General features: G+C 43.5%; 2 protein-coding genes across 3 annotated transcripts in view; both read right to left on the bottom strand.

Moving 5' to 3' along the window:
- Positions 1 to 25,526, bottom strand: part of PPP2R5C (protein phosphatase 2 regulatory subunit B'gamma) — a 374,584-nt gene that overhangs the window by 267,071 nt on the left and 81,987 nt on the right. The gene's annotated exons all lie outside the window — the stretch shown is intronic.
- On the bottom strand, positions 10,221 to 11,899 carry DIO3 (iodothyronine deiodinase 3). Its single transcript, XM_048853969.2, has one exon. It carries the CDS (start codon positions 11,585 to 11,587, stop codon positions 10,757 to 10,759), a length of 831 nt encoding a protein of 276 aa, XP_048709926.1. The 5' UTR covers positions 11,588 to 11,899; the 3' UTR covers positions 10,221 to 10,756.

Here is a 25,526-nt window from a genome sequence, read left to right as displayed (position 1 = left end):
GGAAATATAAACATAATTATAGAGCTAATGGAATATTGAGAATCGGGTTGTCCTATCTTCCTGGTTACTGCACTGTACGGCTAGAAAAAAAGCAGCACTGCAAAGAGAAAAGCACAGCCATGGCAATGTGTAGCCTATCAGCAGGTTTATGGTGTCATCTAGACCCTGGATATTTTCTTTACGTTCTTATATTTTCACAGTGTATGTTACATGAAGGTACACCTAAGGTATGTCTACACTGCACGCTCCTTTTGGCTGTCTGTAGATTACATACACTGCATGCCCTCCTAGCATGGGTGTAAACCGCAGTGTAGACAGAGATGTGAATAAAGACATGCCTGAACCCTTTGCTCCCCCAAGTTGTGCCTCCTCGTCTGTACTGCTATTTTTAGCAGTGGAATGTCCTGCAGCTGCCTCCCTGCTGCTGGGGTCTTTCCCGGCTGGAGGGAAAGGATCCAGCAAGGGGGAAAAGACATTGGCAGGGGGGAGGCAGTGGGAAAAGGTTCCAGCAGCCTCCTGCTATTGGAGCCTTTTCCCACCACAGGGACCTGCTGGAGCCTAGCTCTGCCACTGTGAAAGACTCCGGCTGCGGGGAAAGTCTCTGGCAGGGGGAGGCAGTGAGGAAAAGTTCCAGCAGCTCCCTGCTACCGAGCCTTTCTCCACTGCCTCCCCCGTGTCAGAGCTTCTCACTGACATGTAACTACACACCACCGTGTGGATGCAGCCTGCTTTTCACTGCTGTGTGTAGCTACACCTACCCTCCACGCTGACTCAAGAGGTGTGCAACCTTATTGACAGGATGTGGACCTGTCTCAAACGCCCTCTCTTTCAGTTTCAAGTTAAAGATGCCATAATTGCAACTGTGCTTTTATTAATCTCCCGGGAGCCTATTTGCTTGCTGCATCCTACACTTTTTCAAAGAAGTACCCAGGAGCCAGAGCATGCACCGACTTTTCAACATTTAGATGCCCTAAGGCTTGAGCCAAAGCCCACTGAAGTCAATGGAAAGGCCCCTGTCAAAGCCCATAGTGTACTGTGATGCAATGGAAAGCTGCAAAACCACCAGCTGGCTGTGAGACGTGAAGCTCATCATGCTCACAGGAAAACTTGTACTTTGCGTTAGTCTTATTTATTACATCATGCATGCACATTGTTATTAAGTACTCATGCTACAGTAGCATCCAGCAGACCCAGTCAGAATGAGGGCCCAGTTGTGCTGGGTGCCATATAACCATAGGCCTAGATCTTACAAATGGATCCACCTGGGAATAGTCCTGTGCTTGTGCTTGAAATCAATGAGGTTCTGCATGGGTGCAGGCTTGTGCCCGGGTACATCCATGTGCAGGATCTAGCCCACAGAAGCAGTCCATGCCCTGAAGAGCTTATGCTCTAAGAAGATGAAATGTGGGGTGAAGAAAAATAATCAAATATACCCAATTTATCTATCTAAATATCTGCATTTACATACATTTCCTATGTGTATATTTTAGGTTTGCAATTCCATAAATAAATCAATATTGACTTTCTCCAAATCCCCCTCAGCTGTCCACCAAAGCTAGCCAGAAAACTTTGAAAATTCAGCCAAACAAAAGAACATTTTCTGTGATTTTTTTCATTGAATTTCCCTCCCCCATCTTATGGCATCTCTGCTCAATTGCATCTCAGCCTAGCCATTAAACACTGGCTGATTTCTTGTAGGTGTTATGGCACAAATGGTCTCGAGAAGGCATCGAACAGGTAAAACTTTTATCAATGCAGCTTCATATTATAGTTGTATATTTGTGATATTACACACATAATTTTGATTTAACATTAATTTTTAAAACTATGAGCTTGCATGAACTTCAGAAAAACAGAGCTACAATGGTAATTATTTTACTGGGCATGTTTCAGAGTAGCAGCCGTGTTAGTCTGTATTCACAAAAAGAAAAGTAAGACTTGTGGCACCTTAGAGACTAACCAATTTATCTGAGCATAAGCTTTCGTGAGCTACAGCTCACTTCATCGGATGCATTCAGTGGAAATGCATTCACTGAACGCATCCGATGAAGTGAGCTGTAGCTCATGAAAGCTTATGCTCAAATAAATTGGTTAGTCTCTAAGGTGCCACAAGTCCTCCTTTTCTTTTTACTGGGCATATCTTTTAGAAAAGAAATACACAACTGAAAGCGAAAATACACTTGCAAAGAGTAGTGGAGAAAAACTCAAATTCAGTACCACCTGAATTTGTCTCATGTGTCTCTCGAGTCATTTGCTAGTCACTTGACATATAGCCTAGTAGAAGGACCCTAACTCTCATTGACAGGAGAAAAAGAAATCATCCTTGTAGTTTGCTTAACTTTTAATACAATTATCACTTTCTCAAATAAATGGTTCCCTTTATAAAATGCACCCCCCTTTCCCACCTTGCCCAAACCCTTTTGGGCTAATTTTGATCTCTGTTTGAAATTGCATGCATGTGCCTGAGGAATTAGTAGCACAGTATGTTCTCCATGTCCATGTGCCATAAATCTGGCTGACAACAGCGTCGCACAGTATTCTTTCCTGATTGTCCTTCACGACAAATGTTAAGTGCTGCTATCAAATAACTTGAAACATTTTTTCTTTTCGGTCTGCGTTGTATGGTTCCCAGAATTTCCTCAACCGGTAGCTCAGCAGCCTAAAAAAACTATTTTAAAAAGTCATAATAGATATCGCTCTGCTTTCGTTTGTTACTACAGATATCAGAATCAGGTGAAATGTGTGGTTGTGTGTGTGTGTGTGTGTGTGTGTGTGTGTGTGTGTTGGGGGGTAAATTTGCTCTCTGGCTACATAAGAATGTTTATTTTTAGGAGTTACTTCTATTATCTATTTCTATTTCGAAACTAACAAAGGACATGGACATAGAAAATACCATAGATATGAAGAACTGGGACGTTGGAAAAGCTTTGAGTATTTTACTACGGTAACTATAGCATTGGAAGTGAGCTGCTTCACTCTATAAAGAGCTGGTGTGAATACTGTGGTGGATCACTTACCATCCAGGAGAGATAATATCAGATACTCCCTGGAGGTATTAAATACACATACTCTGCTTACTATTGGGACTACAAGGGACTTACATACTGTCTAACCAGTCAGGTAAGAACAGCAAGAAGCCCCAGGGGAAAGAACTGTACACATGTAAATGAACTTTATGTTATTCAGGACATCTTGGAATAGATGTGAAGCTAAGCGAAATATTCAAAGATTCTGGGTCAGATCCCATTTCCAGCCAAGTTGTGTTTGGTGTATAACCTTGAATGGGGTGGGTAGTGGGGGAAAATGGCTTTAAGCCACCTTTCCACTGTTGTGATCCTTAGCCTTACTGGGGATCAAACCAGACAACCGTGCAATTTAGAGCAGCCTAGAGAGTACTCTAAATTGTGCCAGATGGACAGATGTACCCCTGCCCCCAGGCGCATGGCCCATCCAGGCATGCCTCCTAGGCCAGTGGATGGGTGAGATAGAGCTTGATATGCTGGCTTTACCTCACCTGGGGATTTCCCCTGTGTTAGGGGAATCCCAGCTGCTGTGTTAGGGATGTTCTCCATCCTCTTTGTGCTGCATGGCAAAGGAGATGGGGTCTGAGGTCAGGGGCCAACATCTGATTCAGAGTGTCTACACCTAACACCTAGGCAGGCTCAAAGGGATCTTGTGAAATAAGTTGTGTTAAATGAGAGGAAATTTAAAATATACGTCCTATCTAGGAATGTGGGGATTCAATTAATATAAAGATATAAACAAGAGGCACAAGCCAGAGAAAGGGAATGAGCCATGAGTTTGGAGAGAGACACAAGAAAGGCCTGACAGCCTGGATGTTAGAAACACACATAAACTCCATGGACCAGATTGTGTAATCCTTACCCACACAACTAGCAAGATTGATTTCAGTGGGATGAAAGGGAGCAAGTATTCACCCATGTGAGTAAAGGCTGAACAATCTGGAGATTGTCAAAGACACAAAAGCAGTTAGGTGTCCAGCTCCCATTGAAAGTCAATGGGAGTTGAATGCCTAACTCTCCTTTGTGTTTTTGAAAAATCTCTCTCTGAGAAAGTTTCATGATGCAGGGGAATGGTAGGCATGGCTGACCAAAGAAAGCTATAACTACCAAACAAAATGAGACAACTTCCCAAGCGGAAGGAACTTTATATGGAGGAAGGCGGCCAGTAGGGTTCAAAGAATGTAAAGAAGATGTAGTAGGTTGCTGATGGTGTAAACTGCTGAAGGGCTGTATGGGGAGGGATAGCTCGGTGGTTTGAGCATTGGCCTGCTAAACACAGGGTTGTGAACTCAATCTCTGAGAGGGCCATTTAGGGATCTGGGGCAAAAATTGGGGCTTGGTCCTGCTTTGAGCAGCAGATTGGACTAAATGACCTCCTGAGGTCCCTTCTAACCCTGATATGGGGAAATACTTCCAGTTGAGAATGGCTTCTTAAGCTATAAATGCAAACAAATGGATGTTTTTTCACAATTCATTGTAGAAAATTTGCGGTTTTGAACTGTCACAGAAGATAAACACAATGGCCCAGATTTTGATCATAGTTAAATCCAATGTAAATCTGGAGAGAGTACGTTGATATCAGATGAGTTATTCCAGTGTAAAACTGGTGCAAGAAAGAATTTAATCAGGCCCTCCATTTTCCTGCATGTGTGTACAGATCTGAGCACTCTGACAGCACTTAGCAACTAACTAACTTTAACTTACTAACTAACTAACTAATAATGGTAGGTATCCCTTGTTGGTGGAAGGAAGCATAGAAGAAATTAATGTTAGATTAAGAATTGTTTGCAGGAGTGTTTGAGTGTTTCATTTCCAGATTTGTACCTGGGACACTATTTGTTGCTAGATGAGGTTTGATTCTCTCTCTTCTTCCGGATAATTTGAAACAAAGTGCAAAAACAAAGAAATAAAATTTTTTTTTTAACAATAAGTAAGATCTCTGGCCTATTTGTCATAAAATATCTTCCTTTGCCCAGTATAAGTAGTTCTCAATTAAAACAAGTGTGTGAGCTTTTTGCTGTATATATTTTGTAAAGAGAATTACACAATATTTAGTAGTAATATGTGCCTCAAAATGCACCAGATCATAGAATCATAGAATCTCAGGGTTGGAAGGGACCTCAGGAGGTCATCTAGTCCAGCCCCCTACTCAAAGCAGGAGATTGCATTATGTTACATGACAGTTATATTTTTTTAATGTCTGGAAGCATCCCCTTTAGACCACACCAAAAGTTCTTTCGTATTCTATCCCTCCAAGCTTGAACACTGAAAGTGTGATTTTGTTAACTCAATTAACTATTGACAGGAACTCAGTATAACTCAATTAACTATTGACAGGAACAGATAATTACAGCTTAAATCATGCTGTTTGATATATCCCTTTTGACTTCTGTTTGTCATCCAGTTGAAGGGGGGTAAAAAAGCCAAGGCAATAAAATGTGTTTTAAAATAGCATGTTTCTCAATACACTGTAGCAACTGGAAATACTTCTGACATATCTGAGCTTTTCAGAAGTGGAGCATATTGTTCTAATCTGATCTAAACAACTTTCCCTGAGAAACCTCAGTGCTTAAGATTTATTTTGAGTGGAGGATGTAAGAGGATCAGATAACTTTGATTTGTACAAAAGGGAAAGTGTGATCTCTTTCAAGGATTCCTGGCATTCATTGCAAATTTCTCTTCTGTTGCTCTTTAAAGGGAAAGTGATAAATATGTGATCTGCTTTCTGTTTAGAAGCAAGAATGTGGATCTGAAAGCTGATTTATTTCAAAACTGATAAAAAACTGATGACCTCCAATAGCCTTTTACCAAAGTTTAGTAATTGCTGAAGGTATACTGGGGCATGATCCTTTAACTATAGAAGCCAGTTAAAGACAGGGACCACTTCCTTCCACATTTTGTCTGGGTGGAAATCATTTGTGAGCCAGGAAATGAGAGTGAGCCTGAGCTAGCAAGCTGCAGAAAACTCCAGGCTTTAACTAAAGTGTGCCAGAAACGTGGAACTAAGAGATACAAGGAGTGAGAATGCAGAAGGTGAACTTTATTGCAAAGCAAGGAAAAACTAAAATCTGGAACCAATTCTACTGGCTAAATTCTGCCTTGGTAAACTGCAGCCACGGTGAGCTCTTCATCATAGTTGAACAAGACTGTGAAGAGCCCAGTTAGGTGACACAATGCTGACCATGACTACAGGTCTGTTTAGATTGTGGCAAGTTGTGTTCAGCATTATGTCAGCTAATTGTGTCTAAATGCGGCTGGGATCTGCATTTCATCATAGTTAGCTGAATTGATGATGAACACAAATTCTGGTTGACACTGAAATTGTGAGCAGCATCATTTCAGGTAATTGTGTTTAATCGCTGATGGGACACGAGTTTAATCACAATTAGTTGCTATGATGCTGGTCTACCCTAACTGCATTGTAGCAGATAACTTGACTCTTTATCCTTGTTTTCAAACAAGATAAAATGTTCTAGTGAAGACAAGAGGGGGGCTGCACAGGGTGAATATTGTATGATGTTAATGTTAGTAAGATTGCACAGATATGGATTGGGTCAGAATTTTTTTCTTTCTTTGTTACAGACTAACCAGAAAGGGAGACAATTTGGAATAGCTCTGGTTTGCACTGCACTCTTGTAATTGTCTTAGGTTTTCTTTATTCAAATTGATGTCCAAAGTCTCTGATTTCACAGTTTTGTCTTCTTTTCTCAGTCCAAAGGCCAGGTGCCAGTTAGGAGGGGCCATAAGATGTAGCATATATTGTCTCAGGATACCTATATGGGTGAGAGAAACAGTGTCCATTGTTAGGTCCTGGGAAGAAGAGTAACACAGCAGTGCACTGCAAGAGGAGAACAGCAATGTATTCAAGATATCCAACTCCCAGGGTTAAGAAAGACTGGAGACTGTGCATTTCATGAGAGTATCTGAACACCAACTGATACTCATCACTGGGCCTATTTCCTTTGAACCCTCTCATGTAAATGATTCATGACAGGGCACAGCCGTTCAGTTTATTTCCAGGGGCTGGCTCTTTTCTTCTGTTCTTTTTAAACCGGGGGAGTATATTGCTAACTGCTTTGGGTCCTTCCAACGCAGGAACAGTTTTGAAGGAAGTTGAACCTATCACTTTGAAAATGATATCCTTGTGGAAGAGGCAGCCTAATGTTTGCAAGAGTAAGAAGTGAAGTGATTGATATACTGATGGAGGGGAATGGAGTTTTTGTGTTCTGGTGGGGGTTTACACAATGAGGGGAAAGATTCCAACATTAAACCTAAATGCTTTAAATATATCCAGAGCCAGATAAAAAAAAATCCTTAGATGTGACCCTTAGATGTAATTCAAATAGAATTAATTAATTTTTTACTTTAGATTGCAGTGTCAGTGGACAGGTAAAACATTTGTCTTTAATGGTGATCCTTGTACCTGGTTCCATGCTCAAATCAAAAGACAGAGAGTCAAAATAATGATGATGGTACTGTTGCAGAGTGCAGTGCTTTGGGTAATTCAGAAGAGTTACTTCCCCCATGGGTCAGGGTTTCATTGCAGATGCTAAGATTAGTCTTCACCACCTGACTTTGGAAAGCAAACTATTCTTGGAGGTTTGGAAGATGTGTGAGAGATCTTATATGTCTATGAGAAGCAGTAACCCCATAACCATAATCCCCTGTAGCCCACAGCACGAGAGACGGCCCGTGTTGTGTGTGCGACTAATGTTTGTGACAGCAAATGGATTCAGTTCAGGAAGGTATGAAACGGATGGGGCCATTTGGTTTCTCTTTATCAAGATGGTAAGTTGTGCAGACCCACAAATATGCAGAGAGGTATCATATTAAATGCGTGGCTATGGAACATCCAAATTTTTCAAACTTGGATGCCTAAAGTTAGGTACTTGATTTGATATTTTGGTACAATATATCAAAATGACCTAATTTTTAGAAAAGCTGAGCACTCACAGCACCTACTGAAGTCATTGAGAGTTGTGGGGAGCCAGCAGTTTTAATATGAAACCAGTTTGATTTGAGTGCGTAGCTTTAGGTGCACATGTATGAAAATGTTGGCCAATATAGTTTTGGTTGCAGACTTATGAGGGGAATTAAGTGGTATACAATCCATAAGCCTGAAGTGGTTGTATGGATATGGCAACCTATTTCTGAAAAGAGAAGGTTGTACTATGTTTATAAACTGTTTTCTGCAAAGTTAACAACATTAGTTTGAATACTAGGACATAAATTGCCTTAAAAGTTCTTCTGATTTCTCATTAGATTTAATCTGATATGGGGGAAATCTTGTTAAATATAATCAGGAAGATTGCAACAATTTAAGTTTCTCCCCTTCATCTTTCCTAAAACAGATTTTTTATACGAGGAGCTATTAAAGACATTACAAGAAGATGCCTGTATCCCAAAATGTCTTGGTAAGTGTGATTAATAAATTTCCAATGGTCATTACTTGCAGAATCATAGAAGCATAGGGCTGAAAAGGACTTTGAGAAGTCATTGAGTCCAGCCCCCTGTACTGGGACAGCATGAAGTAAACCTAGACCATCCTGGATGGGTGTTTGTCTAAACTATTCTTAAAAACTCCAATGAGGGGGATTCCACCACCTCCCTTGGAAGCCTATTTCAGAACTTAACTATCTTTGTCATTAAAAGACTTTTCCCAATACCTCACCTAAATCTCCCTTGCTGCAGATAAAGTCTCTTATTTCTTGCCATACCTTCAGTGGACATGGAGAACAATTGATCCCCATCCTCTTTATAAGAGCCCTTAAGGTATCTGAAGACTGTTAACACCCCTCCTCCCTTATTTTCTTGGAGATAAAACATGCCCACTTTGTAACCTGATTTGTGAGGAAAGGTTATTCTAAACCATCTGTCATTTGTTGATGGTTTCCAAAAAGATCATGTCCCAGGCAGAAAAAAACAATACTTGGGCATAATCACTTAGAAGTTGTTTCTAGATTCTTGCTTGGGCTTCATATACTTGTTAAGCAGTCAGATGAATTGAATGTTTTAGCCTTTGTGGTTTCATCGTAAATTGATGATGACTTATTTTCCCTGTTTGGTTTTACCCTAGGATTTCAAAGCAGCATGTAGTAATGAACACCTGCAACTTGAAATCAAATTGCTGTTTTCCCAAGGTTTGGGTTACAGAAAAGCCTGTGGGATTGATGACACACAGAGGAAAATAGGGCTACCATCCCCCACTAACCCATTCCTCTAATGCATTTCAGATTACTGAGCATTTTGGAAAAAAAAAAAACAACCCCCAACAACAAGGAGTTCTTGTGGCACTCTAGAGACTAACACATTCATTTGGGCATAAACTTTCGTGGGCTAAAACCCACTTCATCGGATTTTAGCCCACAAAAGCTTATACTCAAATAAATGTGTTAATCTCTAAGGTGCCACAAGGACTCCTCCTTGTTTTTGCTGATACAGACTAACAGGGCTGCCCCTCTGAACCCTGATCATTTTGAACCTGTCCGTTCTCCGGGGATGCACAGCTGTCCTTTGTTCAGCTAGGGCTTGGAGCTGGAGTCAGTGAGGTGCTTAAACAGGTGCCTTAGTTTAACCAGGTGAGGAGCCACCTTGCCGTCAATGGGATTAGCCAGCTGTTTAAAGTGAGGCAGGTGCCCAGGTACCTCCTCTGAATCGGGGCCTTGGGAGATGCGCTAAATTGTAGGCGGACGGGGAGCGGCTTCCCAGCCCTTGCGGGGCGGCACGCGGCCGGAGCCCAGCAGGTTACTACAGTGCGCGCAGCTGGGAAGCCGGGGCACAGTTTGGGCTACGCGGTGGAGACCTTTGCGGCGTCAGCAAGCTGCTGCCTGCCCCGGGGAAAAGGGAGGAATTGCCTGCGCTCAGCCCCTCGCGGGAAGCCCCAAGCGCGGGGTGAGCGCGACCTCCGGAGGGGGCTCCGCAGCGGTAGCGGTTGATTTGTAACTTTACGGAGCTCAGCGGGGGAGGCTGTAACGCACCCTCCGGGGCAGGTTTTCTGCAGAGCGCCGACGCTGTCGGGGGGCCCTAAGTGGCCGGGGTAGCGCGCGCCCTCCTGCGGCCCCAGCCCGTGCAGGTCCGCCTCTCCTGCCCCAGCTGTCTCCTCCCGCCCGCCAGATCCCCGGCAGCTCGGAGGGAGGTTACACGGCAGCGATTGCATTAGCTTATCAGTTCCGTGACGAGGAGCCAAGAGCAGGCGTGTTGTTTTATTCCAGATCTTTATTACTATAAAAAGTTTCATTAAAAAAATGAACATTTTACAAAAAGAGAGGAGGGAGACCCCATAAATAGGACATTCCGTTTTGCCCCGGCTAGTGGCACTTCCAGTCTCTAACAACATCGGACTCGATTTCCTGGTATTTTGAAAACCATTTCAAAATCGGTCGTCACCAAGAGAGACTAGAAATCCCAACTAGTGTTTTCCGGGCGCTCAGCAGAGAGCACTCGCGCGCGGACCCAGACCCCCTAGAAAAACCTCCATAAAAATAGGGAACGCTTTGTTTGTTACAAAAAAAGGGGGTATTTACAAGATGCACGAGGACATGCAGCATGAACGGAGCTGGGCTGGCAAATCAACATGATTCGATCAGAGAAGGGGCAACGATAGCACGTGCATGAAACTCACACAGCAGCCTGCCGTCCCCAGGGAGAGGAGCAGAGAACAGCTCCTGCCACCCCCACCCCGGGGCCCCCCCGGGGCAGCACACCCCCTCTCCTCCCCCCAGCACAGTTTCCTTTTACACGTGGATGACCACCGTACTGGGGCTCTGGAGCCGGTTTTTGTACTGGTCGAGCCAGCTCCGCAGTTCGGAGATCTTGTAGCCCTCTGGTCCTCTGCCTCCCTGGTACATCACCACCTCCTCCTGGATGATGTAGAGCCTTTCAAAGAAGGCTCCATAGGCGGCGCTGGAAGCATTGTCCATGGTGTCCACTACCAGGGGGCAGCCAGGCGCCCCTTCCTGCATCAGCTGAGCCGCCCTCAGCCGGTCTTGGAGGCACTGGTGCTTGGGGATCTGGTAGGCTGCGTCCGAGCTGACCCAGCCGTCGGAGGGGTGAGCCTCTTCGATGTACACCAGCAGGAAGTCAGCGATGTCCACGAAGTGCGCAGTTAGGCGCTGGAAGGACCTCAGGCGAGCCATGAAGGGAGGTCAGGTGCAGCTCCCAAAGTTGAGGATCAGGGGTCTCTTGCCTCGGGCGTAGTCCAGGATCCTGAGCCGCTTCTGCCCGTCCAGCTGGATGACTTCGGGGTTGGGGGCGGCGGAGCCCACGTGGGCTGACTTGAAGAAGTCCAGCTTCTGCCCGTGCCACACGGCTTTCAGGGACTCCAGGGTGAACATGCGGTTAGAGTCGGACACGCAGACCGGGGGGTCGTCCGGGGGCAGCTCCTGGCCAGGACAGGCTTCCTCCTCCTCCGCCCTGCTACCCATCAGCAGCACCTTCTTCCTGATGCACAGAAAATCCAGGAGCCAGAGCATCAGCGCGGTGAGCAGGAAGCGGGGGAACAGGAGGATGCAGGCAGCGACCTGGGTGAGCAGCTGCAAGGTGTGAACGCCGAGGGAGTGGAGCATCCTGACGGCTGCTGGGCTCCCGCCCCCTTCGACACACGCCTGCCTGCCGGGCTCTGTGCGGCGCAGCTGGGATCCCGCGTCTCTTTAAGCCCATTTTATAGTCAGGGATTTAAATGAAAAGTGACTCCACCTCCGGCCAGAACCCGCCCCCTTGGAACTTAAGCCCGGGGATTACCTACCCTCCACTCCAATGACCTAAAAATACACAGGGAGGAGGAGAGAGACCGGACAGGAGCTGCGAGGGACGTGCCACGGAGCAGGGAGCAGCCACTATCCGGCAGCAGCCGAGAGCCAGGGCACTGCTGGGGGCTCCGGCGCAGATATCAAACACACACACACGCTTACAAACAACCCGGCCTGGACGATGCAACAGGCGAGCTCCGCGGCCCCGCCCCCTCCCCACTGCGCTCCAGGAGTGTGCGCGCCTGGGGGGCAGCGCACGTGTGGGGGCAGCGCGCGTGCCCGCCATAGCCGCGCGCCCCCCCGGCGCCTCCACCTCGGGGGCAGGAGAAGTAACTCCCTGCGATTGATCGCGGCTGTTGCTGCGAGGGTTCCCCGACACGCCCCCGCTCCCCTTTCCCTAACTTCAGGAGCCAGAGGCTGCAGGGCGAACTTTCCCCAGCGGAGCGGCGGGGCCGTGGCCTGGGAGAGGCTGGGGGTGTGGGGGTCGGACAGGAGTACCCTCCGCCTTGGCCACGCTGGAGGGCTGGGCCCTGGAAGGGGCCGTACCCAGGAGGTACGTTTGGTTAAGGGGCGCTTCGCTCTTGCTCTGCCTTGGATGAGCAAACAAACGCCCGGTCCCCTGGCAGCCCGCGGTGCGCCCTGCGCCCAGGCCGGGGAGCGACTGCAAGCGGCCTCGCTGGGCTGCAGCCGCCGGGGGTCTGTGCCGGGGGCGCTTGCCAGGTTAATGACCACTCGCCGCCTCTAGTTACTAAACCGGTTGACAGCACGAAATCAACGAGAGGGGCGAGAGAAAAGGGAAGCGATTCCTCGCCACTAGGGGTAGCTGTTGTCCGAAAGCTGAAACGTCCCCGCGCTGCTGTGGGTGGTGAAGGGAGAGATCCTTCTCGCCTCTTTGCAGAGCCGTGGCCGCCTCTCCCGTTGTAATCTTACATAACCCCTGCCGGTCTTCCCTCTGCTGCAGAAAGCAGAAGCCTTGAGTTCACCTTGACCAAGTATCCCTTCTCAGTGACAAGCCGGTGAACTTGTGACCTGTTGGCTCTTCATTCTATCCACTCTGATCCCTCGGGGGTAATTTCCTGTCATTGAACATTACTGTCCTTTCTTATTTCCGGTACAGAAACGCCTACAGGCTGCAACTGAGATCAGGGCCCTACTATGCTAGGCAAGGTGCAAAGATACACTAAGAGATGAGTCTTTGTCCCCAAAGAGCTTTGACCAGGGGTGGGCAAACTACAGCCCGGGAGCCGCATCCGGCCCTTCAGGCGTTTTAATCTGTCCCTCAAGCTCCTGACAGGGTGCGGGGTGCAGGGCTTGCCCTGCTCTGCACGTGCCAGTGCTCGGCGCGGCTCCCGGACGCAATGGCATGTCCCCCCTCCTGTTCCTTTGTGTAGGGGCACCCAGAGGGCTCCACACTCTGCCCCTGCCCCAAGCGCCACCCCCACAGCTCCCATTGGCCAGGAACCATGAGCATTCACGACTGCCATACAATTTCCATACCCAGATGTGGCCCTCGGGCCAAAAAGTTTGCCCACCCCGTCTTAGACCCAGATTCTCAAAAGTATTTAGCTAACTGCCATTGAAGTGGGTCTGGGTCTTACAACCTAAACAGAAAGGAAATGCTATTTATCCCCATTTTACAGATGAGGAATATAGGGCTGTGGCAGAACAGGGAATAGAGCTCCGACTTCTTCAGTCTCAGTCTGGTGCCTTTATCTCATGACCATCTTGTCTCATTCTTTCTGAGAAATTCTAAGCCTCCAAAAATCTAGGTCTATCCTGGTTATCTGGGTATATATCTGTCCCCTGTTGCAGTAATATCTGAGCACTGCCTTTATTGGGACAGTTAGACCATTTCTTGTCTACTTGATCTTCTGGGCATGGGGTAACAAATATGTATTATCAAATTTAATCTGAAGTGGTAGGATGGGATTTGCTGCATGCAGTGGGGTCTGTAACAGTATGGAACCAGTTAAATCAGCATTGACTAAGTCAGGTTGAATGTTCACTTAAAAAACCCAAACAGAGAGAGACAGCAAATAACATAATGCACAGAAAAAAAGCCTTTCCATGATCAAGAGGAGTATGAATATAAACTTCTCATGACAATTGGTGATGAAGCAAAATACTTTAAATAGACGGGTGGAGTATTGTCTAGGGCATTGGTCTCCAAACTTTTTTTTTAGATCGCGCACCCCCAGGGCCAGCTCTAGGGAAGGGGAAAAAATTAAAAAGAGCTGCCGCCGGTGCGCCGCCGAAGACGGAGCGGGGAAGAGCCGAGCTGCCACTGAAGAATCAGAGGTCCAGGAGCGCTGCTGCTGCCGTGCTGTGCATCCCCCAGGGATGGTCTTGCACATCCCCTGGGGTGCGTGCACCCCACTTTGGTGACCATTGGTCTAGGAGATGGAGCACGGGATTCATAGTCAGAAGCTCTGGATTCCATACCCGGCATTGCCACTGACTTGCTGTTACTTAGTCCTAAGTATTCAAAAGCAGTCACTAATTCTGAATGCCTCTGTTGTTGTGTGATCAATTAAGATGTCTGGTGCCTGATTTTCAGCAGTGCTGAGGATCTGCAGCTCCCATGGACTTCAATGAACACTTCAGAAAATTTTGGCTGCATACCTCTCTGTCTTAGGTTCACAATCTGTAAAATGGAGGTAATAACACTTAACTACCTCACAGGGGTCTAGAAGGTTTAATGTTCATGTAAATTGTCTTGAGAACCATGGAGAAAGGCCCTATGAAAGTATTATCCTCATTCTTCTTCTTCTATTCCAAAATAGACTATTGTGAAATAATCTAACTGTGCCCTCAGTCCCGAGGCTAACTGTGGGTCGTCCTTAATGTGTGACAACAGTGAGTGAAGTGATTCAGTGTTCTGTTATCCAAATGGAACTGCATTTTTATTTCCTTTTTACTAGGCACCTCATAAAGACATGTTAATGCACTAGGACTGTTCTTTGTCTTTGAGCCCGGACTAATAACTTATAGTGCATGCCATGATGCTCAGTACGGGGCAAATTACTGAACAGTTATTTAGTGTATTGTTAAACTTATTGCTGAACTCCTCATATGGGCCTCTTGCCACCTCTTAGTGCCGTTACACAATCTTCAAAACCACAAATTAAAGCTTCTAAATGAACACAGTAACAAATTATGTTGGCTCTAAAGAAACCCCCAGCAAAAAAAGCTGGAACTCTCAAAGCATCCCCCTCCAACTATGCTGACAGACAAAAACCTGAGTAAACAGATGGGTCTCGCAACCTTGAACATCAACAAACTTTACTCTGTCAAATCATTGGGAGTGACTCCGAGGCACCAAAATATGGAGTTTTATATAGATTTCTTGGTGGAAAAAGACTGGAAATTCAGTCTTAGTTTATGCCTTTGGAAATCCCTCACTCTCCATTCCATGCAAACAACTTTGTTTTTTCTTTTCAGTTTGAGAGGTACTTTTGAATTGTGACTTCCTATTCAGGTGTGGACAACTGTGTTGGGCAGAGCACCTGGCGGAACAATTGCTGCAGTGGCCAGCGTCTGCACTCTTTTGCTATGAACTCCAAATACAATCTGGGGGCATAATTTCATACTGTTGTGAGGTTATATAAGATGGTGTCTAAATTCAACCCTCGCTTGCAGCTAAATAGAGCTAGAAGGAGAGGGAAGAAGACCCCACCTGGCCTGACAGAGGACCTGAGAAGATTTGCATTCCTGGCATATTCAGACACCAAGGAGGACTTCCAGGGTAAATTGGCAACAGACCATTTTATAGATGCTCAGCTGGACTTGGATTTGCAGATTAAGATGAGCACACTGAGAAGCTATGGAATTTGCTAATGAACTTGAATCTTTCCTTGCAGAGGTGCACCAGAAGAGGAAGCAGCTGCTCATGAGTAAGAGGGAAGCTGAGTGCTATAAACCCTAGGCTATAACTACAGCTCGGAGTCTACTATGTATGAGGAAGAAGGTGTTTATAATCTGGTTCATGACCTTATTGAACAGTTAGAAAAACTGATAACTTTGGTTTGCAAAACAAGGGAAATTGGCAATCATGCAAAACTAAGGGAAGCAGTTCAGTTAAATGCTAGTACTGTGGAAAAAAATGAATAATAAAAGGGACTATTGTAAATATAAGGTAGGCCAGAATACAGCATCACAAGTATCTAATGAAAGCCTCACTCTTAGATGGGAAATGGGGGGACACCATGCTGAAGGGGCAAATCTTGGCAAGGACCAGCGTCATTTTAAAAAAAAAAAAATCTGGGCAGCTAAAGAACAAAACTGGAAGTTTGGCTATTGAGTACATATTGGGATCTGTGAAAAGTGTGGCCATAGTGGACGCTGGCTCAAACATAAATTATTAAACCAGACATGCTAAAAAACCTAGGGATTAGGGGATCTATTGACAAATTGAACCAACTAATTTGTCTCAAATAGAGACAACGACTAGGGAGTTATTTGGGAAAATTGGGTTTGAAAATTGGACCTCTGGAATTAGAGCAAGAAATCTGGGTAGCCAAAGTAGTGGATGAGCTGATAATTGTTTGAATTTTTTTATGGCTAATAACTGTGTAATAATTGCCAGGCTGGTGTCTTACAAATCCAGTCTGTAGAAATTCCTGTTAAAGAAGTAGCCCAGGTGAAACAAATGGTTTGTAGGCAGTTGGCTCACAGTGAACAAGTTTCCCTGCTTCCGTGGGCAGAAGTCATCGTAACAGCGACATGCTATGGTAGCTTTCCAGAAAAAGGAAGATGGGCAGTGATTGAAACCTGTTTTGAGACCTAGGGTCTTGGGGGAATTTTAGCTGCTAAAGCTGTTGTGGCATTTAAACAGGAACAGATTCATTTGCTGAATGTTTCCAACAAGCAACAAATAGTAATGAAGAGAGCATTGGTTGCAAAATGTGAACCAATTGATCTAGTAAATGCTGATATAGAAGAAAACTACAAGGGGCCAAGGGGTAAAGGTGAGCTCACAGAGCTCTGTTGGGGCTTGTCTAAATGGAGCGGCAACGTGCATATCTTACGCACTGATTGGTCCATGTAGACCCTGCTGGGATGTGCACAAAAAGTTCCTAGTGCGCTTTGCATAGTGCTGTTTGAAACTAAGGAACTCTTAGTGTGCACCAGCAGGGTCTGCATGGACCAATTAGTATGAAATGTATTAGGGTGCTTTAGGAATCACACCCTGGTAGTGTGCATTTGCAGCACCGTGCAGACTAACCCTTGCACTTGTTCCAGCACAGTGGTGTACACTTAAATAGGGAACAGCAGAACGGTCTACAAGACTTTCTGATGAGGAATCAGGAGTTGTTCTCCCTGTCAAACAAAGGTATAGGTTGCACTGTACTAGTCCAGCGTAAGATTGACAGTAGGGGAAAACAACCCAATAAACAGTTTATGCTTTCCTAATACATTTCCTCAATGGCCTATAATGCCTCTTTCCTCTTTGCATAAATGAGCCTTCAGCCACCCTTGGGCCTTATCCATAATTCCACTTAAGGAAAAGGATCGCAGTCCCAGATTCTGTGTGGACTATCGAAAACTAAATGAAGTCACTTGGATTCTTATCCCTCACCACACATAGATGATACCCTGGATGATGTAGTACATTCAATCTGGATTTCTACACTGGATCTTAAAAGTGGGTATTGGCAAGTAGAAGTGGATGCAAAGGACAGGAAAAACTGTCTTCACAGCAGGGCAAGGTCTGTGGCAATTTTAAGTGATGCTTTTGCCTTGTGCAATGCACTAGCCACATTTGAGAGGGATTCCATGGCATGTCCCTCTGAGCCTGTCTGGTATACCTAGATGATATCTTGGTGCATGCTAAAACCTTTGCACAAGACCTGATACACTTACTAGTGGCCTGGGATAAGCTGAAGGATGCCAATCTGAAATTAAACCCAACTACATGTGAGTTGTTTCCAAAAGAGGTCCTTTAGCTTGGGCACACAATTAGTGAAGAGGGAATTTCCACTGCAGAAAAGCTTTACAGAGCTGGCTGACTCCCAAGACATGCACAAATGTGCAGAAAGAAAAGGAGTACTTGTGGCACCTTAGAGACTAACCAATTTATTTGAGCATAAGCTTTCGTGAGCTACAGCTCACTTCATCGGATGCATATGCATAAATTGGTTAGTTGCTAAGCTGCCACAAGTACTCCTTTTCTTTTTGCGAATACAGACTAACACGGCTGTTACTCTGAAACAAATGTGCAGAATTTTGTAGGACTCTGCTCCCGCTACAGAAGGTTTATTTGTGGGTTTGCTAATGTTGCAAAACCATTGCTTAGGTTGGGTAAGAAATGGAAATCATTTCAGTGGTCAGCAGAGTGTGATGCAGCATTTTCAGAGCTGAAAAAGGCTCTAATGGCTGTGCCTGTCTTGGTTTACTCATGTTTCAAAACCCCTTTCCTGTTGGGTGGTACTGCCACAAGGGAAGAGGGCTTGAGAGGGTGGTGGCTTTTACAGCAAAAGTCTAAGTTCTCCTGAAAGAAATTATCCCACCACCCTGAAAGAACTCCTAGTAGTGGTTAAATATGTAGAACATTTTCATCACTTATTTATATGGGAAGAAGTTTATGGTCAGGACAAACCATGCTTTCCTGCAATGGCTGTTTGGATTCAGAAATCCCGAGGAGCAACTTGCCAGGTGGTTGGAAAAATTGCACTGCTCTGATTTCACAGTTACACACAGGCCTGGGCAAAAGCACATAGTAATGCTGATGCCTTGTTGGGTGCGATAACTGCAAACACTGCCCTGACCAGGGGAGCAAAGTATTAGTTGTTCAAGGGAATGAGGGTGCTCAGAAGAGATGGCTTTCTCCTCTCTTCACATAATATGCAAAAGTACAAATGTTCCTACTTCATCCACTGGAACAATAGGCACCAGATTGCAGGAATGGACTCCAGAACTAAAAGGTTCCTAAAGAGTGGATCGGATCCTGATATCAGAATAGTGTGTGACTGGAAAATCAGCTGGCAAACACAGCCACCCTGGAAAGTTGTCACCTTGCAACACCACAGTAAAAGCTTTCTGGTCATAGTGGGAAAGCTTGGATTGGAAGATGGAATGTTGTATAATAGATGGGAGGAACCAGCCAGAGGGATACAGATACCAGCTGGTTGTATCAGATACATTGAAAAAGGAGGTTCTGATGTTATGGCATGATTTTAAAACTGCTGGATATTTTGGAGTTGCAAAAACCTTAGGCAAGTGAAGGGAGAATTTCTATTGGGTAAAATGCAGAATATTGGTGCAGGAAATGTGATTCAAAGAAGGGTCTCCCTAAGACAAGGAGAGCCCCTTTGCAGCAGTGTCTCATGGGCGCACCAGTAGAGCATATTCCCATTGATGTGTGTTGGGTCTTTGCCTGAGACAGAGGTGGGCAATCAATACTTGCTGGTAGCTGTGGACTATTTCACAAAATGGCCTGAGGCTTACCCAATAAGAAGTCAAAAGGCTGTGACAGTATCAGGGATCTTAGTGAATGAATTCTTCACCAGACTTGGGGGCTGAGGGAGTTACACACCAGTCAAGGGAGAAATTTTGAATCTAAAATATTTCAGCAGGCTTGTGATATTCTACAGGTCCACACAACTTGCAGCACCACAGCACACCCATAATCTGATGGGATGGTGGAAAGATTCAGTTCAAGATTCAACTGTGAGTTCAGTTGACTACCTTTGTAGAATGGTACTGAAGGGGACTGAGACCAGCATATCCTATTCCTTTGATGGCTTATAGAACAGCAGTCAATGAGAGTACAAAGTGTACCCCAGCACTCTTCATGTTTGTGCTGAGCTAAGGACCCGAGCAAACCCCATGTAGGGAGTTCCTGAAGAGGAACAAAGGGATTTAGACCATTTGGACTATGTAGAAACCCTACAATCCAAAACTGAAAAAGCTCACATTTTTGTAGAGACAATCTAAGGTTAGCCTCTGGTCAGATGAAAAGGCTAAATGATGTAAGGTCACATGGGTTGATTTTTAAAAGAGGGGACCTGATCTGGTTCACCAATCCTAGGAGAAAGAAGGCTAGGATCCCTAAGATGGATCCACCTTGGGAGGGACCCTATACAGTACTAACCTGAATAAATGATGTGATGTATAGGATACGTTTGGGTTCAGGGCTAAACCAAAGCACTCCATAAGGACCATCTGAGAAGGTATCAGGGGGGATAGGATTTCAGTGTGTCTGTCCCCCAAAGATAAAATGTAGCTGTGGAAGCTGAGGCTGGGAAAGTGCTGTGAGTAATGAGTCCTGCTTTAGAACATAAAGGGTGAAGCAAGTCAGTTCCACAGAAACAATAGACACACTTCAAGAGCACACTGTACGTGGCTCCTCCATGGGGATGGAAAGACAATCAGGGAAGGAGAGAAGAACTCCAAAGAGAGCTGGTGGGAGCATAACATTATTTGAGGTTGGTGATGTGAACATATTTGAGCAGAAGGACACTATGCAAATAGTTAAGTTTGTATCATTTGTAATTTTTGTTAGTGTTTATTTTCTTCCTATCTGGGATTGGTTGTTTATGATGTCACCATTTTTGGCCTCATCAAGGTGATGGGCAAAGTTAAGATGGGAGGTGAGGTGAGCTGGACAAAATGTCATTGAAGGTGGGGTGGGTGTCTCTAACACCCTGCATTTAAGAGAGTGCTAAGAAACAGTTAAGCTCCTTTTGTGAAACAATATCAGCCTCGACCCCAAACACAGACACACATTGCCACTCAAAACAAAAGCACATGTAGGTGGCGGAGTTTTGCTGAGTGTTGTTTTGAGTAGAGATGTGTCTGTGTGAGGAAGAGAAGGAGAGAAACTCCACAGAAACAGAAGGCGTAGGAAGCCAGACACAGCCCTAAGAGCATGGCTCTAAGAAAAGCCTAAAGACAGAGAGATTGCTGGCTGAAAGGGTCCTGGAGTTATGAGCAAAGAAACTATCTCCTATTGTTTTATTTCTCCTGCATTCAGGGAAACAGGACTTTGTACATTCTTTGTAAATAAACAGGTTTGCAATTGAAGATACCTGACTCCATCAATTTCTCCTCCTAACTAAATAACCCGCAGGACCCCAAACTTTGGTCAGCCACTTGGGTCTAGGGTGACTGGATGTCCCAATATGAGAGGCTTAGTGTTATATAAGTAACTATATCCCCCCCCCCTTCCCGAAAAAAAAAAAAGTGTCCTGATTTTTCACACTTGCTCACCCTACTTGGGTCTAAAGGGGTAACAGTGTGCATTATAGTGTTGTTATTTTTTTAAATCTGTAACCAGAGCCTTTTATATTAAATGGGACACTATTCACAATTTCAGTTACATTTATGTGCCTTCAGTCTGTTAAGCCAAACTGATGTAGTTGCTAAGGGCCAAACCCTGCTGTTAGAACTAGAGCCTGTATTTCTTTTGAATGTACAAAGACTTCTAGCAAGGAAAACTCTTGTATCTGCCCAATCCTCAGCATTGGAGATCTCAGAGAACACATTATTCTAAACGCTGTACAATACAATAGCACCTCTGGGTATGGGTGGTTTTCACCCATCTACACGTGGTCTATGGTCTACAGTCACTAACCTTGTGTGTGTGTACATTAAAATGTATAATTATACATATGTATGTGTCTATGTTTTAAATTTTCTTTTCCCCCGTTTGAGGTTTTTTGTTGTTCTAGTTTTTCGTAATTTGGTAAATTTGATTTTTAGCCTTGTGGTAAAGTTTGTGTTTTTTACCAGCTGCTACAAAATAAATTCAGCAACTTATAAAAACAAAACCTCAAAAAGCTAAAATTAAAAACATCAGTTCTGCTTTGATCTAGAGGATGTGTTGAAATGGTATATGTACATGTTTATTTTCTGTTTTCTAATTCCCAGTGCAAAAGCATATAACACTTCCCACATCTAGTATCTTTTTAGTTACATGTAGTTAATGAGTTAGGACAGAAAATTTCAAAGAGATGGGAAAGACTTGTATTAATCTCATTGAACTTTGGATGAGACCTAAATCTGCAAATAAACAGTTTCTCCTCCCATAAGTGGCTACTCATCCCAAGTAACTACAGTGGAGCAATTATTCCTAGTTAGTATAGGTCTTGCTGCCCTTTGACCAGGGTCTCAGCATCTCAGTTCACCTAGCATTTTTTCCCTACGTTGAGTTTTAATACTATCTTAGCTGGCCCTGTATGTGTTGTATCCTCTGCTATTAATTCCACTTCTCTGAAGTGCGATAAAAGCTGGACTAATGTTTTTATTGTTCTGCACACCATCTTAAGGGACAGAGAAGAAAGAGGGCTCTTCAGAAATGGATTATTGTAACTCATGCCCCAAATAGAGAAACATATTTTTGGGAGGTGGAGGGGGAAATGTAGAATATCTAGGCTCCTACCCCAACATGCTCCTCTCCCCTTAAATAGTATCCTGTTTGGCACTCAGAACACTAATATAATGCATGGTGCCTGAGAGACTGTAAAGAACAGTAGATAGAACACTAATTCTATGGGGTGGAATAACCGTGTTGATTCAAACACTATCAGTCTCCTATTAGAACTCTGCAGTGGAGAACTCATGAGAAGGTTTGGCCCTATGGTGATACAGTATAATTGTAGCCATCAGAGTGGTTTGCTCTATAGCAAAGGCAGCAGCCTAGTCCAGAGATTGAACTCCATGGAGCTGAATGTAACCTGAAGCTTTATACACACTGAATACAGATCAAGTACTTGGGGAGGAACAGTGCTAGTCTCTCTACCTTTTTCACAGTGACTTCAGGCATGATACAGAAAGACGACTTTTCTTAGGAATGAGACTCATTATTTGCTTAGATCTGGACCTCTTCTGAGAAGACTATGGCAAATTATACCAAACTCTGTGCTGTACAGAAGTTTTATAACAGGAGTTAGTGTTTTCAATGGCTACAGAGTTCAATCAACTAACATAATTCAGAAGAATGAAAACAGACAATATATATGCTTGATGGAAATAAGGTTAATTCTTCATCTTTTTACTGCAGCACCTAAATATTCTGATGCAACAATATCTTGTCAAGACTCTATCAAGTGGCTCTTGTCCCATAGAAGACTTGACTTGTGAACTGGCAAACTGGGTCCCAGCTCTATTGGAGGAAGATGATCAGCACACTGCTGAGCATCTTCTACTGTGGGCAAGTTTCATCACTGTAAAAAGAAAAGGAGTACTTGTGGCACCTTAGAGACTAACCAATTTATTTGAGCATGAGCTTTCGAAGCTCATGCTCAAATAAATTGGTTAGTCTCTAAGGTGCCACAAGTACTCCTTTTCTTTTTGCGAATACAGACTAACACGGCTGTTCCTCTGAAACCTTTCATCACTGTATGTCACTCTTTTTTGGTGCTGATTCTTGGGCCAGAAATACTATATAGGCAGAGCTCCTATTGACTTCAGTGGAGTCAGGATTTCACCAATGCTGTGTAGAGAGATAACAGGACCCAAAAAGGGATGAAGAATCAGAAAATCGCTGTTTCACTTTGCTGCGTTTGGGAAGTGTAATAGAGTTTACCACATTTTTGTAATGCCTTTAGAAAAATAAAACCCTGAAACCTTGACTTGTCCAGACTGTGATGTGCTCCTCATCTGAAATGAACATGGATGTTTCTGTTTTCAGTCTACAACTGACTAGGGGAGCGGTAAAGCAGCATTAAAGCAAATGTTGATTCAAGAAGAAATCTTTAGGGATCACGAGTAGAATAATCTTTTGCAAGGTGACCTTCACTTCTTAGAATGTAAAGATTTTATCCAGCAATGGTTTAACATTTTTTGAATAAGCTCTGGAGCTGAGGCATGAATAGTTTAAGAAGAATGTAGGAGTTCACTATGCAGTAGAGAGGCAGGAATGTTAGACTACTTTAAAACATGGAACTAAGATGGGTAGGCTACTGAGCTTTTAAGTGTTTTTATCACCCCAAAGCCAGAAACAACACTAAAACTCATATTACACACACAGTATGCCTTACTTCTGTGAAAATGATCATTTTAAGTAAGATGGAACTGCATTAAATGAATGGCCTTCTCAACATAAATCTAGAATGCATTATATTGTCTGTATTCTTACCAACTCTTCAAATGATTTGCTCGTTTTAGGGCTTTTCTTTGAACATAAGTGTTTGCACAGTTTTCCACAGATTTTTTTCCTGGCATTTGCACCATAACTCCATTATTTTTAGCCATATAAAATGGCATTATGCAACATCTGAAATTTGTTTCTTTCAGATCTTGGTGATTTATAAATCTTAATTTCCAGGATACTCCCTTGAAGTTACCTTCTCTTCATGGCTGTAGGATTTCTCTTCCCAGACCTTTGGTATTTATTTTTACCATTTCTGTGGTCAGGGTTTGGCAATGTTATATTCTACTAATGACAAAACATAACACAAAAATTGGAAGGAACACACCTCTTCATCTCCTAATTTAATGCAACTGAAAGGCTTTGTTAATCAATAATAGAGAGAATTATAACTAGTTTCTGGACAAGTTTGAGACAATATAAAAATAGTCTGTTGCAGCCAGATAGACTCTGACAAACGTGAACTATTCAACTGAAGAATAGCATGTAATTCTTTGATCCAAAATAGATGCAATTTGCTTATTTTAAATTGTAATACAGTATTTCTTTCTAAACTATTGCCCAGAAGGACTTGGAAGTGGCAGTCTGTTAGTTTGGACAAGTATAGATTGTTTATATGGAACATTTTAATTGACATAAAAATTGTGTAACCCCAATAGCTCCTCTGTTCTTTGATGAAGAGAAGATCTTTGGCATAATGGGGAGTTGAATTTGTTATCTAATTTTTCCTCGTAGGCAGGAAACTGCACATAGTTTAATGCTCAGATGAAATTTCTCAGTATCTTATATGATCATTACATTTTCCCTATAAGTGGCAAATTCTATTTTATACTATCATATATCTACTGTTGATTTAAAATCACATCTACTGCTGATCTTTGCAGTTTCCTTATGTTTTGATTTAACTTTGTTGTTTATTTAGTTAAGCTATGAAGACAGGGAATTAAGCTTATCTTATTGATTAAAATGTTCCTTTGAAAATGATGCATTTTACAGTTAAATTTGTTTACATAGAACTCTTTCCATTTTGTATTCCTTAGAACCAAAAGAGAAATAAAGCAAAAATCTTATTGACTTCAGTGGGGTTAGGATGTCACCCAAAGTTAGGTTAGTTTAACAGCTAGTTTGAGTATTCGGTTAGTTTAATAGCTCAGGTTGATTTGTGAGGTCACTATACCTTTGCTTCTATACCTTTTTGTTTTTAGAAAAATAACAGTTATTTAATCTGTGAACTTCAAGGGTATTCTTAAACTAAATTGTACAGTATCTTTATAGGGAAAAATGTGAAAAGTATAACTATATGATATATCCCATCATTTTCTCATGAAGCTCTGTAGGAAAATCAAACAAAGATGAAGTGCGTATTTCAAACTCAAGTATTAAATTTTGGATTCTGATTCACTCTTCTCTGGGGATGAATTACTGTGGATGCTTAGAGTGGGTCCAGTACCTCTGCAAACCTTAATTTAAGGGAAGCTGATTGCATTTGAATATTAATGCCTACAAAACCAAGAAATCCATCTATATTTACTACTGCTTTTTTCAATTAATTATATGGGAATGTTAGTCCTTTGCTGCTAGTTATTACCTGAAACCTCATTTAAATCCCTTGAAATAAGAAAACAGTATTTATTTAGAATAGGTATTCTGCAGAATAGCTTTATG

Source organism: Caretta caretta, chromosome 6 (assembly GCF_965140235.1).
Source record: "Caretta caretta isolate rCarCar2 chromosome 6, rCarCar1.hap1, whole genome shotgun sequence".
Taxonomy (NCBI): domain Eukaryota; kingdom Metazoa; phylum Chordata; order Testudines; family Cheloniidae; genus Caretta; species Caretta caretta.
The sequence above is the reverse complement of the archived record's forward strand: the minus strand, read 5'-3'. Positions and strand labels throughout refer to the sequence as shown.